This window comes from Felis catus, chromosome B3 (genome assembly GCF_018350175.1).
Source record: "Felis catus isolate Fca126 chromosome B3, F.catus_Fca126_mat1.0, whole genome shotgun sequence".
Classification (NCBI taxonomy): domain Eukaryota; kingdom Metazoa; phylum Chordata; class Mammalia; order Carnivora; family Felidae; genus Felis; species Felis catus.
This window is the reverse complement of record NC_058373.1, coordinates 29,029,263-29,045,355: the sequence shown is the minus strand read 5'-3', so window position 1 is coordinate 29,045,355 and position 16,093 is coordinate 29,029,263. Positions and strand designations below refer to the sequence as shown.

The 16,093-nt window shown below is 50.5% G+C and overlaps 1 protein-coding gene across 2 annotated transcripts in view; it reads right to left on the bottom strand.

Annotated features, from left to right (window-relative positions):
• The window catches only part of TMEM266 (transmembrane protein 266), a 125,880-nt gene that overhangs the window by 39,419 nt on the left and 70,368 nt on the right, over positions 1 to 16,093 (bottom strand). The window contains exons 4-6 of one of the 2 annotated variants that reach the window (XM_045058980.1): positions 12,500 to 12,548; positions 10,930 to 11,017; positions 9,341 to 9,414 (exon numbers count right to left, since the gene is read on the bottom strand). In XM_045058980.1, coding sequence (XP_044914915.1) covers positions 9,341 to 9,414; positions 10,930 to 11,017; positions 12,500 to 12,548 — 211 coding nt within the window. Of the gene's footprint in view, positions 1 to 9,340; positions 9,415 to 10,929; positions 11,018 to 12,393; positions 12,549 to 16,093 lie in introns of both variants that reach the window. The other variant, XM_011282990.4, reaches the window with a different exon arrangement.

Here is a 16,093-nt window from a genome sequence, read left to right as displayed (position 1 = left end):
GATACACTGCTTCAGCAGCATCTGGGGATTTGTCTACAGTGCAGATTCCTGGGGTCTGATGTAGATCCAGATATCAGAATCTCTGGGTGCAGGGCCCAGGAACATGCGTTTTTAACAAACTTCCCCCAGGGCGCCCACCAGAACCACAGGGATGTATAAAGTGACAATTTCCCGAGTGAAAACAGGGAGGCTACATGCCCTGATGCAAGAAGGAGAAAGAACATTATATGAGGAGTCAAAAGTCTGATCCTCTTTCTGTTTCTGACCAGCCCTTACTGACCATGTGACATCGGCTGGAACAAAGGGCGACGAGCACCCCATGCTGCCTGCCTCCCCGAAGCTCCACGGGGAAAGACAAGTGCAGGGCAATGAGGTGAGACTATTTTATCACCCACTCCCACCCCTAGGACCCTCGGTCCTGCAATCCTGCCCCCAAAGTTGCAAAGGGCTTTGAGGAAGGGTCCAAGAGAACCCAAATCCTCAGCTCCACCTGCCTCTTTCCCACCTGGGACTCAAGGTTTTCAGCCTCCTTTGTTCCAACCTTGCCTTCAGGAGACAAGGATGCTCTGACACGTGAGATAGGCCAAAGTCTTAGCAAAACTTCATGGATAGTATCATTTGAGTATTACTATAAGCCCAGCTCTCGTGCCATCTTACAGATGCAGAAACAGGCTCAGGGAGAAACAGATAAACAGGGTCCTCAAGTCCCTCTTCCTTCTACCACAAGTACCCTCATCTTTTCCCTCAGAAAGCCCTGTTTTCTGGAAGGATACTTCTCCTCTCTCCCCAGAGAAGGGATTCAGGCTTCAGGTAGCAGGAGAGCAGAGTGAGAACCTTGCATCTAATCCAGGCCCTGTGTTAGTCAGGTGGCAGCAAGGCCTCCTGCCCTTCCTGCTGAGGCCCAAGCCTCATGTTTTAGGGGACTGAGCTTCTCTCCCTGGGATAGGGTCTGATGAGCTCCTAGGGTTTGGGAACCTTGGGGGATACAGGCAGAAGCATCTGCTGGTCTGTAAGATGCCTCTATGCGAATTTTTCAAAGGTACTCATTTTCCAGGCAGAGGGAGATCCTGGTTCACAGCCTGGTGAGCTGAGTGGGGGCTGCACCCTCGCTCTCTGCAAAACCATTCTGAAACCAGGCCTACCAGCGGGGGAGAACGAGGCAGTGCATGCCTGGCCCTGAGCCTGTGTCCCTGTAACCCTGCAGCTGGCCAGGGTTGGGAGGTGCAGGCTGGCCTAAGGAATACCCACAGTGCGTACTAGGTGCAGAGGGCTGGCCCCAAGCACTTCTTCAAGGAACAGATCTACTCTTGGGCAAATTTTCCCTGCAAAGAGAGCTGCTGGCTCCCTCCTCCAAGTAACCTCCAGACCCAGAGTTAAACTAGAGCAGCAAGAGGAAAACATGGAATCCACATTCCAGTTATGAGGAAAAATTAAGAAATGTGGGAGGGGCTGAAAGCACTCCTGAATTGGTGTGCAGAAGAAAGGTTTTTGGGTAACAAGTGCAGGTTGAGGGGTGATAGTGGGGCAGCACAACAGTGTCTCCTAGGCTTAGGCATCGACAAAACAGGAGCAGAGGGACCAGCTTCACTCCTCCATCCGCACACAGTCAAAACCCATGGAGACAGAGCACGATGAGCCAGACATAGCGCTCTCCCCAGGAGGGTGGCCTCTTGCCTAGGGATCGAAATGTGAGCCCCCTCCACATGCAATAGCCAATACCTCTGGGGGACATGGGTTCACAGGTCCCTGGTGCTAGGTTCATTTTGACAGGAGGTTCCCAGCTACCTTAAAAGAATGGGTACAAGACCTGTAGGGTAGAGAATGGGGTGGTGGACCACATGAACAAATGTCAGTCCCTTGAACACTGACTGTGTGCTCTCTGTGCCCACCCTGGGGTGAGAGGCAGACTGAAACACACAGATGTGCAAAGTTGAGTTCCAGAACTTCCACTTAGCCTAGAAACCTTTTTAGTTTCCTCCATTCTAAAAAATCCCTCACTGACCCCATGTCTCCCTTAAGCCACTCTCCTCTCTCTCTCTTCTCCCAGGTTTTGAAGAGGTGTCTCCACTTAACTCACCGCAATCTGACATGAGCCCACCACAGCAGTGGAACCACTCACACCTTGGTTACTGATGACTATTTGTTGTCAGATCTCATGGGTAATGTCCTGCAATTGATCTTAGTCTGGCAGCATGTGGGGCACTGAGCACATCCCTGCTCTTCAAGGACTCCTCTTTCCTCTCCAGGGAGCTGCATGCTCTGCGTTCTCCTCCCACTGCCCTGCCTATATCTTCTCGGTTACCTTTGCAGATTTCTTTTCCTCCCTCCATACCAAGATTATTTCCCAGGGCTCCAGTTTCTTCTCTTTTTCCTCCCCACATCCCTGGACGATCGTACCCTTGGCTGCAACTCCCACCAATATCCTGAAGCCCCCTAAGTCCATGTGTCTGGCTTAGGCCTCCTCCTGCTGCAGTTCTGACTTGGCAAACCCCATCACTATCCCCTCTCTGTCTTGTCTTCTCCACTGCCACACTCTCTCCCAACCCCTGGCCACCAGTGACGAACATTCCCAAGTCCCACAAAATACAGCTCTTTAATTCATCTCCAGTTTGTCCCTTCCTCCATCTCTACTTGCACTTTCTGGTTCAAACCTTTAACCCCGCACAGCTGAGCCATGCCTCCTACGTGGTCTCCAAATTCCAGTCTTCCTCCTTCCTCCAAACCCAGCTCTCAGGGTGATTTTTCTAAAAAACCAATTTCATCATGCCCCATCATGTCCCTCTTCTGCCTGGAGGCCTCCCGGGTCTCCCCACTCCTTGGGCCCCAACTCCCAAAAGAATGGTTGGGGTCTTAAAAGAATGGGTACAAGACCTGTAGGGTAGAGAATGGGGTGGTGGACCACATGACCAAATGTCAGTCCCTTGAACACTGACTGTGTGCTCTCTATGCCCACCCCAAGGGCCAGTGAGGACAGGCTTCTTTCCTACTAGGTACCTCCTCCAGGAGTTAGAAGTATCATCCCAGTTCTCCCCACTTGCCCAGATCAGTTGCTGCTAAGAATGTGGTGGTAAGGTGCACCTGGGTGGGTCAGTCAGTTAAGCATGGGACTCTTGATTTTGGCTCAGGTTGTGATCTCGTGGTTCATGGGACCAAGTCCCAAGTTGGGCTCTGTGTTGACAGTGTGCAGCCTGTTTGGGATTTTCTTTCTGCCCCACTCCCTCAGTCTCTCTTTCTCTCAACACAAACAAACAAATAAAGGATGTGAGGTAAGCGGAACATTCTGGACCTGAAATTATTCCTAGAATCTCAGAGCTGGAGGGAGAACCTTAAATGTTATGTCGCATGGCCCAACCCCTTTCCGTTGTTTTCATCCCTTATCCAGTAGCCCAATGAGTGGGTCATCTAGCCTGAGCCTGCAAACTTCCAATGACAGTGAGCTTGACACTATCTAAAGTAGTACATTCCAACTTGTCTAAAAAATTCATCTCTGTATCCGACTTTCACGCTCCCTAAGATCACTGCCAAGGTCATGGCAAATGAAAAAATGGAAATGAGATTTTGAAGAATAATTTCTCAAATGTTTATTCACTCCTTCAATGATGAGTGTTAGATGCCCAATCCCATACCAGGTGATCAGGGGAGACAGAAGAATATACTAAGGCTCCTGTCCTACTGCTCACAGCAGAAGGGGAGGCAAAACCTGGGCCCAAGGGAGTGAAATAACAATGGGTTCAGCTTAGAGTAGGGGAGGTCTACATGGGCTGGTGAGGACAGGATGCCTGAAAGAGGTGAAGGAGGGGGACCTGGGCTGAGCCTTGAAGGAAGGGAAGGTGTCAGAGAAGCAGTAGCAAGTAGGACAGTCCTTCCAGGCAGAAATCACAGGCATTTCCAAAATAAGTACATGGAATTTGACAGGGCCACCACTAGCTTATGTGGTACCTCCATGCAAATGGGGAGGTTCCTGACCCTATGGCGCCTCTATCTACTGGAAAATGGTTATGATACACTCACTTTACAAATGAGACATTTGGCTGCCATCTTCCAGGAAAGTGTCACAACACACAAACAGATCTATAATGTGAGTTACCCCCTTTCATGTCCACATAACCCTGCATAGTGGCATTGTTTTTTTTTTTTTTATCTCTGCACAGTACCAGGTGGGGCCTGGCTGGGGTGTGAGGACAAAGGGCTCCTGGCAGTGCTGAAAAAGCAGCAACAAGTCACTGCAGACTTGCTCTAGCGCCAGCCCAACAGAGGCAGGAGGCACAGGCTGGGGATGGCAGGATCGAACCTTCTAAATCAAGTCTGGTCCCTCTAGAAGTCCACTGCTCTGGGCTCTTACCCACTTCTTTCTCTTCAGTCTGTTTAAGGCATGTTCATAAACCTATCAGGCTTTTCCTGTGAGGTGGCGGGGCAGCTGCTGTTCACGTTACAGATGGGGCAAGGGAAGTCAGAAGTGGCAGGATGGGCAGGGACTTCCTCGGCTGGGGGTGAGGCAGGTCTGGGACCCTGATTTCCTTCCACCTCTCTGGAAGTTGGAAAGGGAGACAGAAATTAAACTCTCCCCTAAGGGCAAGCAGTGGCTCCACCTCAGGTGGGGTCAGGAAGGCAGCCTCTAGGACAGCTCCAATTCCTTCAGGTCAAAGATGGGGGAAGCCAAGACACGGAGAGAGGCGGTGACTTGCCCATGGACATATAGCAAGTCAGTGGCCAAACAGGCTCCCTTCTGTTGAGTTCTCATGGGGCTCTGAAGGTACGCAATGGCATCCTCATCTCTCAGCATAAAGCCTTCTACCACCCTCTTGCCTTCTGTGTGGTTACTGAGGCTCACTCCTGCTTGGAAGCAGCGGGTAGGAGGGGGACCCCCTCATGAATCCAGAATCTTGGGGTGACTGCTGATTTGCTAAGAGGCGGCCTTGGTTCAGTTCAGTTGGCACTGGCCTTCTCTTGGCACACGGCACAGGTAACAGGGCAGGCCACACTCCCTCAAGACTGAGAGGCTGCCTTGGGAGAGGAGGTGGCCCTAAGAAGCCTTGATCAACTGATGGGCAGAAACATAAAACGTGGTCTATCCATCCAAAGGAATAGTATTCAGACGTAACAGGAGTGAAACACTAACCCATGTTACAATGTGAGTAAACTTGAAAACATGTTGATATAAAAGACCATGTATTTTGTGATTCCATTAATATGAAATATCCTGAATAGTTAAGTTCACAGACACAGAAAGCAGATCAGTGGTCGGCAAGGGTTGGGTAAAGGTGGAATGGGGAGTGACTGCGTAATGGGTTTGGGGCCTCCTTGAGAGTTGAGGAAAATGCTTGGGAACTAGAAAGAGGTCATGTACAACACTGGTTATGCACTGAATGCACTAGAGGGTAGAGTTTAAGGAGTTATGTTATGTGCAAGCACCTGGGTAGCTCAGTCATTTAAGCATCCAACTCCTGATTTCAGCTCAGGTCATGATCTCACAGTTCGTGGGTTCGAGCCCCATATTATGTAAACTTTACCTCAATAAAATAATAATAATAATAGGAGGAGGAGGAAGAAGCAGATGTTGCCACCACTGCTTTGAGGCTCCTATCTAGAGGGCCAGCCATGGGTCAGCTTTTTCTTCTTCCAGGAAAAGAGCTGGGCTTCTCCAGATCCCCCCACACCCAGCATTAGGGGACAGGGCCAACACCTCGTGGCCTGCACTGGAGCTCTGCTGCAGGGTGGCCCAGTCTGGCCAGGCCCTAAATCCTTGTACAGTCAGGAAGAGAAGCAGCTGGACCCCCTGGCTGCACGTGGCTGGCCGGTCCTGGTGTCAGCCAAGGGTGGGGCAGCCTGTGTTTTTGCAAACACCATTTGTACAATTCTCCATCTGGATCCCAAAGGCTCTGCTCGTTCTTGGGTGCTTCAGAGCCATCTGGAATATCAGGGCCCAGGAAAAGTTCAAGGGCACCCGCTTTCACCTTGGTCACCTTGGGACCCCGCACAGACTGCTCAACTGAGGGAGACTCGCTCTTACCACTTTGAGAAGCATCTGTCTCACTGGAAAATAGCACAGCCTGTTTGAACAGATGTCCTCAAACTAAGCCCAAAGCAGCCTCATGCTTCCCTTCTTTGAGTCTAGATCTGTCCTCTGGGGCCTGCACAGAACGGAGTAACCCATCTTCCCTGAAGGAGCCCTCAGAGCACAGAGATGGGCAAAGGACGACATGGAGCACTTACACACCCACCTTCTGGTCCAGCCTGTCACTCCTGCAGACCCTGGGCAGCTTTCCACGCCTTCCCAGGCCTCAGTTTCCCAATTTGTAAAATGTCACACCCACATTCTGGGTTGTCCTAAAGCTCAGTGGAGACAAGGAGTGGAATATTGCTCCGAACAAGTCAAAAGGTACTATGGCATCAGGAGCCCTTTGGGTCAAACCTTTGTAGAATTTGTCTGTGAATTAACACCCACGCATTAAGTCTAACCAGTCTTGGAGTCCTGGAGAGACCCCCCCACCACCACCTGTGGCCCAGAGACATATCTCTGGGTATTTCCGGAGGAAGTATTTCCCACTCAGCCTTGAAGGAGTGATATGGACGTCACACTAGAGGAGGATGAGCCAGTAGCACTGGGTCTGGGGTCAAATGCACTGTAGGGTTGGACTTCTTCTTTCTCAGCTCCTGGCCCTGGCAGCCCTTCTCCAAGATTCTCTGTCCCCTCACAACCTGCTGGCACCAGGACCACAAAAATATGCAGCGGTGACAGACCAGATTAGGAGCCCAGAAGCCTGGGCCCAGTTTGGGCTAGAATTGGCTGTGTGACCCCAGGCTGCTCCCCTTGTCCGTGTGATTTTTTAAAAGGGTACAACTGGCATTTTCAGGGGGCAAATACACTGGCGTGGTGCACTACTCAGGGAAATTGGCTGCCCTGGCCTTTCTCACCAGAGGTGCTCCGGTCACACAACTCCAAACCCTCTGAGGAACAGGCTAGGGGGACATCTATGAGGCTATTCTAGCTCCTTCTGATGCTTGGTTCTTCCGGGCACTCCATGACATGTGAGAGCCCAGGCTCATAAGCTGGGCTGCCTCATCACAAGATCACTGTCCCAGCCCCTGTGTTCATGCTGGTCAGGGTGTGCTGGGGAGACAGATCTCTCCTGTTACTCTACTGCTAGCCCTCTGTTGCTCCACCTGTTACTCTTCTCTTACTACCTTGTTACAGCTCCACCCAACCCTCTCTTCGACAAGGTCCAAGGTCAGGGGCACAGTCATTCTCCTCCAGCTGGGCCTGTGGGAAGCCCCAGGCCCATCCCCCTCTGGATGTGTGAATGGGAGTGAGTGGGGGGTTTGAGACTGAGATTCCTTTGCACAGGGGCTTGTCTGTTTCAGGTGGCTTGTCTCCGGCAGTGACAGGAAGGGAATGCCAAATTCACGCTGGGTAATAAATTCTGCAAAGGCAATAAAACCAAAGCGGAGGGATAGATGGAAGAACCGCAACAACTGATTAAACATTTTTGTTGGCAGTCACAGACACATGACACATTTTCTGAGGTTTGTAGCAAGGAGACATCTGGCCTTGGCCCATGTGTTTGTGGGAGGGAATCATGGTGAGTGGAGGCCAGGGAGCTGGAGAGGGCAAGACCCTAAAAAGGCAGCAGGCTGGGAAGCAGGCACTGTTTAGGGGGTACTGAGGCACCTCCAGGGCAGCGGTCTCAGCGAGCCGCTTGGGACACTCCCAGGAGGGGCAGTGTCAAGATCTGCCCCCACATTCACAGCTTCAGGCCCAGGCTTGCTTGCCAATTCCGTGGACTGCAGGAGTCGAGGCCTGGAAAGAGAACGCTTTGTGCTTGGAACGCCTGCTGCCCAGCCCCACACCCAGACTCAGGGTTCTGGACTGAAGGCCTGAGGCCCAACCCTCCCCTGATTTTTGCAGGGTATCGAGGGCCATCATATAGGGCCTCCAGCTGGCCCAGAAGAGGACCTTGGGACTCTTAACTCCCTGGGTTTCCTGATCAGGTCTCAAAATATTCTGTACTTCCATACCTTCACTCATGAGGTTCCTTTCCCACTTCATCCTGTCCTTCAAGGTTCTGCTATGCTCTGAGACCCAGAGGCCCCTTTGCCACCAGGGAAGCAGCACCCACTGATCTGTATGTGTGTGTCTGTGTCTGTGTGTGCATGCCTCTTCCCAACAGGCTCTTTGCCTTTTCTCCCCTGCCATTCTCCCCATGCCTGCTGCCCACTGAAATGCCCCACTGGGGCTCTGCGTGAGCTAATGTGGACCTGTGGCAGTGGTGGTAGAGCACATGGGTGGAGAGGGGCAGTGACCAGCCACCTGACTTAGACTAGCCTTCTGCTCTCTTGAGAAGAACCAGATTTCCACATGCAACTCTCCAGTCCCTCAATGACCCACCACTGCTCACAAGATAAAGCCCAGCCTTGCCAGTCACCCTGGGAGACCCCGCCTGCAGCAGGCCCAAGTCAACAGCACTGAAATGCAGGCCAGGGTATCACTGTGACAGTCTGGAAACTGCTTGAAAGAAGTGTCATGCACCCCTGTGTAAAGGCAGAGCAATGTCCTGGGATCTGGTTTACCACATATTTCAGTCCCACACTGGGCTACCAGCTGGCATTAAACCCAGTGCCCACAAGGCCCCAGGAGCTTTTCCCCTCTCACATAGAGATACTGACTTAGGTATCTCACATAGAGATACCTCTCACATAGAGATACCTGACACACGAAGATACCGACTTAGGCTTTACTGGCTGACTTGATAAAGGGAGCCTCTCACCCCTGATCCCACCACTTTGTTCATGTGCCCCTCTGTTCATACCAAGGGGGCAGCTCTCGGCCTAGCCAGACCCCATGGTCCTGCAGCACCTGCTCAATCCACTGGCCAGGCATGCGACTCCATCCTCTCTGCCCTCTGCAGGCCTGAGCATCCCCCCTCAAGGGGCAGCTTCCAAACTGCTCTCTCTACCTCCAGGCCCCCGAGGCATCAGCCCAGACTCTTATCTATAGCTCCTTACTGTAAACATGACCATTTGCTCTCCTTCAGCTATGCCCTACTCAGTCTCACCTTCACAAATGTCATCCCCGCCCCTTACTTGGACAACACCTGCCCATCCTCTCATATTCCATGCAGGGGTCACCTCCTGGGGCCCAGGCCTCCCCGAAGGGGTCGACAGCTGCTCCTCCAGCGTCATTTCCCAGCACAGAGCTCAGTTCTCTGTATTGTTTCTCCCTCTTTGCAGCCTTGAGGGCTAGAAGAGGGCTGGATGCTAGTAAATATTTAGAGAATAAAGCTTGGTCTCCCCAGGGCAGGAGTTGCCCTACAGAAGTTCCAGGGCCCCAGTCTTTACCTACCTCTGAGAAGAACACAGAGAGAATGACCAGACTGATCCAGTGAATTATGCCAGCAAACTGGAATGCACTGGAAACTGCAATGAACACAATAATGGACCAATTTTAGGCACAAGGAGTTAGGTGCATTGATAGAGGACCTTCACAGCATGGAGGCAGACCTCTGCGAGCCCGGGGCCCACTCATGTGAACATTTGGATCCGGACAGAATCAGGCCAGAGAACATCCAGGGCAGCTTTAAGTGGTGTCTGCGATGGAGCTGGTAGGAGGGTGCAGGGCCAGTGGTGCTGCTCCTCCCTCTGTCTGTCCCCCCATAGGCCATGCCTCAGAATTCTAGCTCAGTCCCATCAGCTATGGTGGGCTGTGAGCTATAGCCATCCTCCCAGAAAGGAGCCCTCCAGAAGGGGGCTTATCAAGACATTCGTGGCTGTCAGAGCTGGGTAGGCAGCTTCAGTCAAGTCTACCTGAGCTTTTGGAAACCCTTACCACAATTCACAGCCAAAGCTCTGGGCACTGGGTGGGACTCAAAGCGAGCTTGCTTTGAATTTTCACTGTGAAAACCCTGATGTAGAGATGGCTATGCTGGCAGGGGTATTTGGAGTGAGGCTGGAGAAAGGCCTGGAAGAGGGAGCCAGGCCTGGTAGGGAGATGTCACCTCCTGAACATGACAGCTCAAGCAGCTGGGGTCTGCCATGCTTCCAAGTTGCTCCATTTGCCCTCCAGACTCCATAGTGAAGTAGGGAGAGCCATCAGCCCCTGAAAGCTCCCAGCCCACCTTCCACCAGACAATCCTTAGAGTTAAGGCGCTATCTCTGGAAGACCCCTTTAAAATACGGGAGCCATGGCCAACTTCAGAGCCTAATCAAGGTGTAGTTTATCATGTAGTGACGCCAAAAGCAGGGTTCTGGGCCCAGGACAAGGGTTAGGTGGGCTCTGATGGAGAATGGATGGGAGGGGATGCTTTCCAGAAGGCAGGCCTGAAAGACAGCCGGGCAGAGCAGTGGGCAGGGCCAAAACAAGGTGGAGGAATGCTGCCAAGAACAGGCCTACATTGCTTCTCTGCTGGTCAGGCCTGCTTAGCATGTAGCTAAGAATTCCCTGGGGGCTAAAAGAAAAGTACCCCAGGCAGGACTCAGTGGGGAAGGCTGACCTGAAAGAGAGGAACCCAGAGCCTCCCCCAAAGCTCTGGGATCACAGAGTGGGCAGAAGCCAGAACCTGGAGCATGTCTGGGAGAGAGAGGCTGCGGTACCAGGTTCCAGGTGGGAGACCTCAGGGTCCCCTGGTATTGGGCCAATGTGACCGACCCTTAGAAGCTGGGGCCTGGAGGCACCGTGGATTCTTTCCATCTCAGGCCACATGAATACTAGTGGGAACCGAGAGTCTGAGGCCTGTGTGACTCTGAAAAGACCTCCAGATGATTCTGAAAACATAAAATCTCTCCCCATTATTTCTCAAATGAATTCCTGTGCCTTTTTTTACGGTTTGCTTTAGAAGAGCAATAAATCTCTGATTGTGCGTTTTATGGAATTTAAGATGCCTTTTATGAGCTGCTATTGGATCTCCCACCAAAATCAATCTCCTGGATACTTAATTTTAAGCAAAATTCCAGTGTCGGCCAGGTTCTCAGTTCTATTCAATGCCTTGTCACAACCTGAGCAGCCGAGGGCCCCAAGTATAACCTACAACAGGGAAAGAAAGACTCTGTTATGGCCAGACCTCATAAAAAGCAGACATATGGATGAGTGGGAGGGAAAGTATACAACATGGTTTAATTGAAGACAGGTTGAGTGTAAAATCAGTGCTGGTCACTTTATGCTGGAAGATACTTTGATTGGAACCAAGGGGCCACCAGCTGCACAAAACCCAATGAGGCTTATCAGACAAAAGCAATTCTGTACTGCCTGTCATCCTCTCTAGAGAGTAGGGAGGGCTGATAGGGCATGGAAGGAGCTTTGATGGACCCTGAGTACAGAGGCTCCAGGAAAAGAACTGGGGGCATTTGAGAAAACAAGTCTAAGATGACTGACTGGGTTTGAGGATGGATCTATAGGTCTACACTTGGCCAATGGTGGAATCTTGCAGGCCAAAAATTTTGTCTTTTTTTTTTTTATTTGCATTTGTATAATCCGCCTTCTGAATTGGGGAAATATAGGGATCCAGGAGCTCTAACAGAAACTGCTCACTCATCTGAAGCCAAGAGTAAAGACACCTGGCTCTCCCCAGAGAGCCAGATAGGGGTCTGCGAGGGTGGGGGGCAAGAAGTGGGCACCTCCCAACAGCCATATTGCCATGGGACATCTAGAAGGACAGAAGAGGTAGCAGACAAGCCATTGACTGCCATGTGCATCAGGCTCCCATAAACACAAGACTAGAACAAACACCAAGACTCTATGGTGGGAAAAAAACTGGCCATGCCATTAAATGGCCTGATGGCTTGAAGACCCTTACCTAGGGAAAGTCTCTAACTTCTCCAAATCTTAATTCCCTTGCCTATAAGGTGAGATAAAATCAGTCATGCCACCTCACAGGGTTGCTGCGAGGGTCAAATGTATGGAAAAGTCCTTTCAAAATGATCACATTATGTGTAAATAACACTGCCAAATTATGGCTGGATAAAAACACAAGCAATCATATCATCATTGTGGTTGCTATTATTATTAGTTAGTAGAAGGTGATATGCCTCCACACATGAGAACTCTCTTTAAGATACAGAAAAGTCCAACCTGGAGAATTCCAAATGGGAACAATAAAAAGAAAAGTGCATACAGGGGTCCCCAACATTTTTGATCTCATCAGTTTCTGATCACGGAATGCTAGGGAGGGGGACTGGAGAGGCCACATTGGGTAGAAAGGGGCAAACAAGTACTTGGGGGGACAGAGAAAGAAGCTGTCAGATTTCCTCCCCAGGCAGTAATCCCCATGAGCCATGGGGCCAGGGTCATAACAGTGGCATTGGGCTGGGGGCATATTGCACTGCTGGTTGGGGACCCCTGATGGATGCACACTGAATATTGACATCATATGTATTTGCATATGTATCTCTCTTGCTACTCACACTGGAGAAGCTTTATATCTATTAGAAGTTCCAGAGTCAGGAGAATCACCACCAATATTACACAGGCTACCAGGAAACTGTTGAGACTTGCACTGAGCAAAAATACCTGCCACACGGCTGCTCTCTTCCCACAGCACGGCTTCAGCCAGGTAGACCTGTGGGGACACAAGAGGGAGAGGAGGTAAGATCCTGGCCACAGCCCTGGTCCCAAACATACCCTCATCATTCCTCCCAGGCTCTACGTTTCCCAGCAAAATGCAACCTTATTCAAGAGGCCACTGGGTAGAATCACAAAGAGCAAAACCAATCATAAAAAGGTGCAGCTAGGTTTATAGGCTGACCTGGGCAACACACAGCATCCATCTGGGTTTCAATCTCCTCATCTTTACAGTGGGTGTGAAACCCACATCTCATGGGCTTCTTGCAAACACTGGAGATCACAAAGGTCAGTGGAGAGCCTGGCTAGGTGTAAGAACTGCATGAAAACGAGCTGTTATTACTGTCTGTCTGTCTAGTCATGGAACCTAGCACAAACTCTGCATTTAGGAGACCCTCAGTTCGCCTCTAATGAATGATTGATAAGTTAATGAATGAATTTTCAGTGGTTTTCAGCTATATAAGAAGAGATCTGAGCTAAATCCCTATTTCTCAGAGGGGGTTGTATGGAATCCTAGTTCCACAGAATGTTAATGGTTGTTACTTGATAATTCTATGGTTGGATAGGTTTTGGAAAATTGGGGTCAAAGCCAAATGGCTATTTTTCTAGGCAGGACATTGCAGTGCCTTTAATATGTTATTTTACATCATCATGCTCAAAAGGGATTATAGTATCAGTGCTTTCCAAACTTGCTGGACAGCACCCTCATGTCACAGGGCATCTGGTGGGACTAGTGCTTCACGGAAGATCTTTTCGGAAACCCTGCCTAGATGATCTTGAACAACCACAGGTAGAGATCAAGTCACCGAGGATGGAGTTTTTCCTGAGTAGGACTGGAAGTGGGAAGGAGGTGAAAAACCTCAGAGCTGGGGCAGGCATTTGATGTACTCCCTTCAGGAACACAAGATCCTGGGAAAAAGAGGTGCCTCTGAGGGGGCAGGTGGTATTGAGGCCAAACCTCATTGCCGTCTTGAGGAAGAATTAGACATCCTGAAGTAGCAGAGACAGTGCTAGTCAGGGAGTCCCCACTTCTGGCTCTACCTTCAGACACACAGGACTATGTGTGAAGGTTATCTGTGTATTTCAGGCCTCAGCCTCCCATTTGTAAAACTCCTTAACTCCTAGGATTGTTGCAAGTTAAATGAGGGAATGTATCTGATCTATAAAGCACCATGGAGCTGAAATGGATTGCTAATGATGATGATGATGATGTTGGAAAGTTATCTGATGACCCAGACAGCTGGCTGTCCCCATCCTCTGCACACAGGGATGCTTTATAACTAAAGTGTCCGCTGAAGTGGGTCAGGGCCCGATGCCCTGAAGATCCTAAAGTGTCACTGGAAGAGGGAATTCTGAGATGCTCTCTTCTCCCCAAAGGAATACTGTGAGTGCTTCAAGGAGGAGTTTCTCCCTCAGAATCCATCTAGGGAAAGCTTGACGGAGCCCCCAGTTGTTGGAAGGTGGTACAAAGCTCATGGCTCTTCAAAAAACCTGGCAGGAAATTTGGCTTATTCAAGTCATTCTGGAGAGTTTCCAAAACCTATGGGAATGACAGGTGCTGTCTTGGTTCTAAGGGAATGCAAAGACTCGGGGGTTCAGTCTCCAGCCTCAGGGATCTGGTCCCACAAATAGGGGTAGAAGGATTTCAACAGGTGACTGTGGAAAAGGAAGAAGGTATTTTGGACAGGGTTGAGAGGGGACTGATGTGAGCCCCACCTGGCCCAAGAGTATGGGGTGAGGATGAGGAGACCAGCCAGGCCAGAGAGAGTTCTCACTAAGGGACAAGCAGAAGACAGGGAGACAAAGGTGAGTGGAGACCAGATTGTGAAGGCCATTGATGAATGCCTCCATCACTCACTGCAGATGGGTTTCAAAGTCTGATGCAGAAACACTTCTCTCCAACTTCTTGCAGACTCACATGGGCCAACCCATAAGCAAGAGGCTACAGGGTAGATCCCAAACTGACATCATATGGAGCTCAGTAGGGTTGCCAGATAAAACACAGAACATCCAGTTAAATCTCAGATAAACAATGAACAATTTTCTAGTGTGAGTATATCCCAAACATTGCATAGTTATACTAAAGAAAGTATTCATTGTTTATTTGAAATTCAACTTTAACTGGGTGTCCTGTATTCAGGGCAGAGGGGTGTTGAGGGGGCCTGGTAAGGGTGGCTGTGATTTGGTCAGGTGAGAAGCCAGTGCCTGTGAAGGAAAGGCCATGAGAAGGGCCGCCAGACAGAGGACTAGGTGTGTCTGTCCAGGGTGGGCAGGAAAGAAGGACAGGGGCGCCGAAGCCTCCACCTCACAGCTCAGAGGGATGGAGCCCCAGAGAAGCTTAGAGGCTGCTGCCCACAGGTGCTATCAGCTGCATGTGGATATGAAAGACCCTTTGAACTGTAAGATCTCTTTGGCCATCACTACTCAGCTGACCTCTCCTGATTCATCTGCATGTCTCACCTACTCCCCCTTCTTCCTCTCCCAGTGTGACATTCCTGCCCCCACTTTCCAGTGGCCCTATTTTAATCTTTCACACCTCTCTTGTGGCTCATCACTTCCCCTCCCGCCCTCCTGTCAAGTTCTCCCGGGTCACCGGATCACTGATCACTGCAAGCACTGTCATTGCCATGCCCCAAAGCAGACATCACTCCAGTTCCACATCTTCTCGAAAACCCAGTCCAGTTACTTGTGGCCCCTAAAAATGATGGCCTTTCACTGTCATCTGAAATGTGACGCAAGCACCTCCTGCAGTTATAACTAAAGAGGGGAGCTGCAAGGGCCGTTTGCCTGGGCCGGCGTCAGGGTGAGCAGCGAGCAGGAAGACGGCCTGCACGTTAAACGGAAGGAGCCAGGCCATGTTTTGGCCTCTGTGCCTTGTATACCCCAGAAGAATGGCATACGCCCCTCAGAGTCTGCTCCTTCTACCTCAAGCACAAGGTTCCAAAGAGAGAAGGGGATGAAACAAACTATTTGTTTCCCCACAAACAGGAGACTCCAATCTGTACCTGCTTCCATGGGACGAAAAGTCATTTTATGTTGCTCCTTAAAATGCTGAAATGTCGGGGCTCCTGGATGGCTCAGTTAGTTGAGCATCCAACCTCGGTTCAGGTCATAATCTCATGGCTCGTGGATTCGAGTCCCATGTCAGGCTGTGTGCTTCCAGCTCAGAGCCCGGAGCATGCTTCAGATTCTATGTCTCCCTCTCTCTGCACCACCCCTGCTTACACACTCTCTCTCAAAAATGAATAAATGTTAAAAACAAAAATTAAAAAAAAACCCACTGAAATGTTGATTTTTGTTTTTTTGTTTGGATAGCAAAACTTCCTAACCGGACCAAGGTCTGGTTATTGGAAAGATGTAGGTGTGAAGTGGGCTGGCTGAGACTGGGAACTCACAGCCAGGTAAAGAGCTACTACTGGCAGGTGTCTGGAGCCACCCACAGTCTGCAGTCAGCAATAGCGGGCCTGGCCCTGAGACTGCAGCATGCCTTGGGGTGCAGCCAGGCAGGGCACCAGGCAAGCAGCAGGATTCAGAAACCAGGCA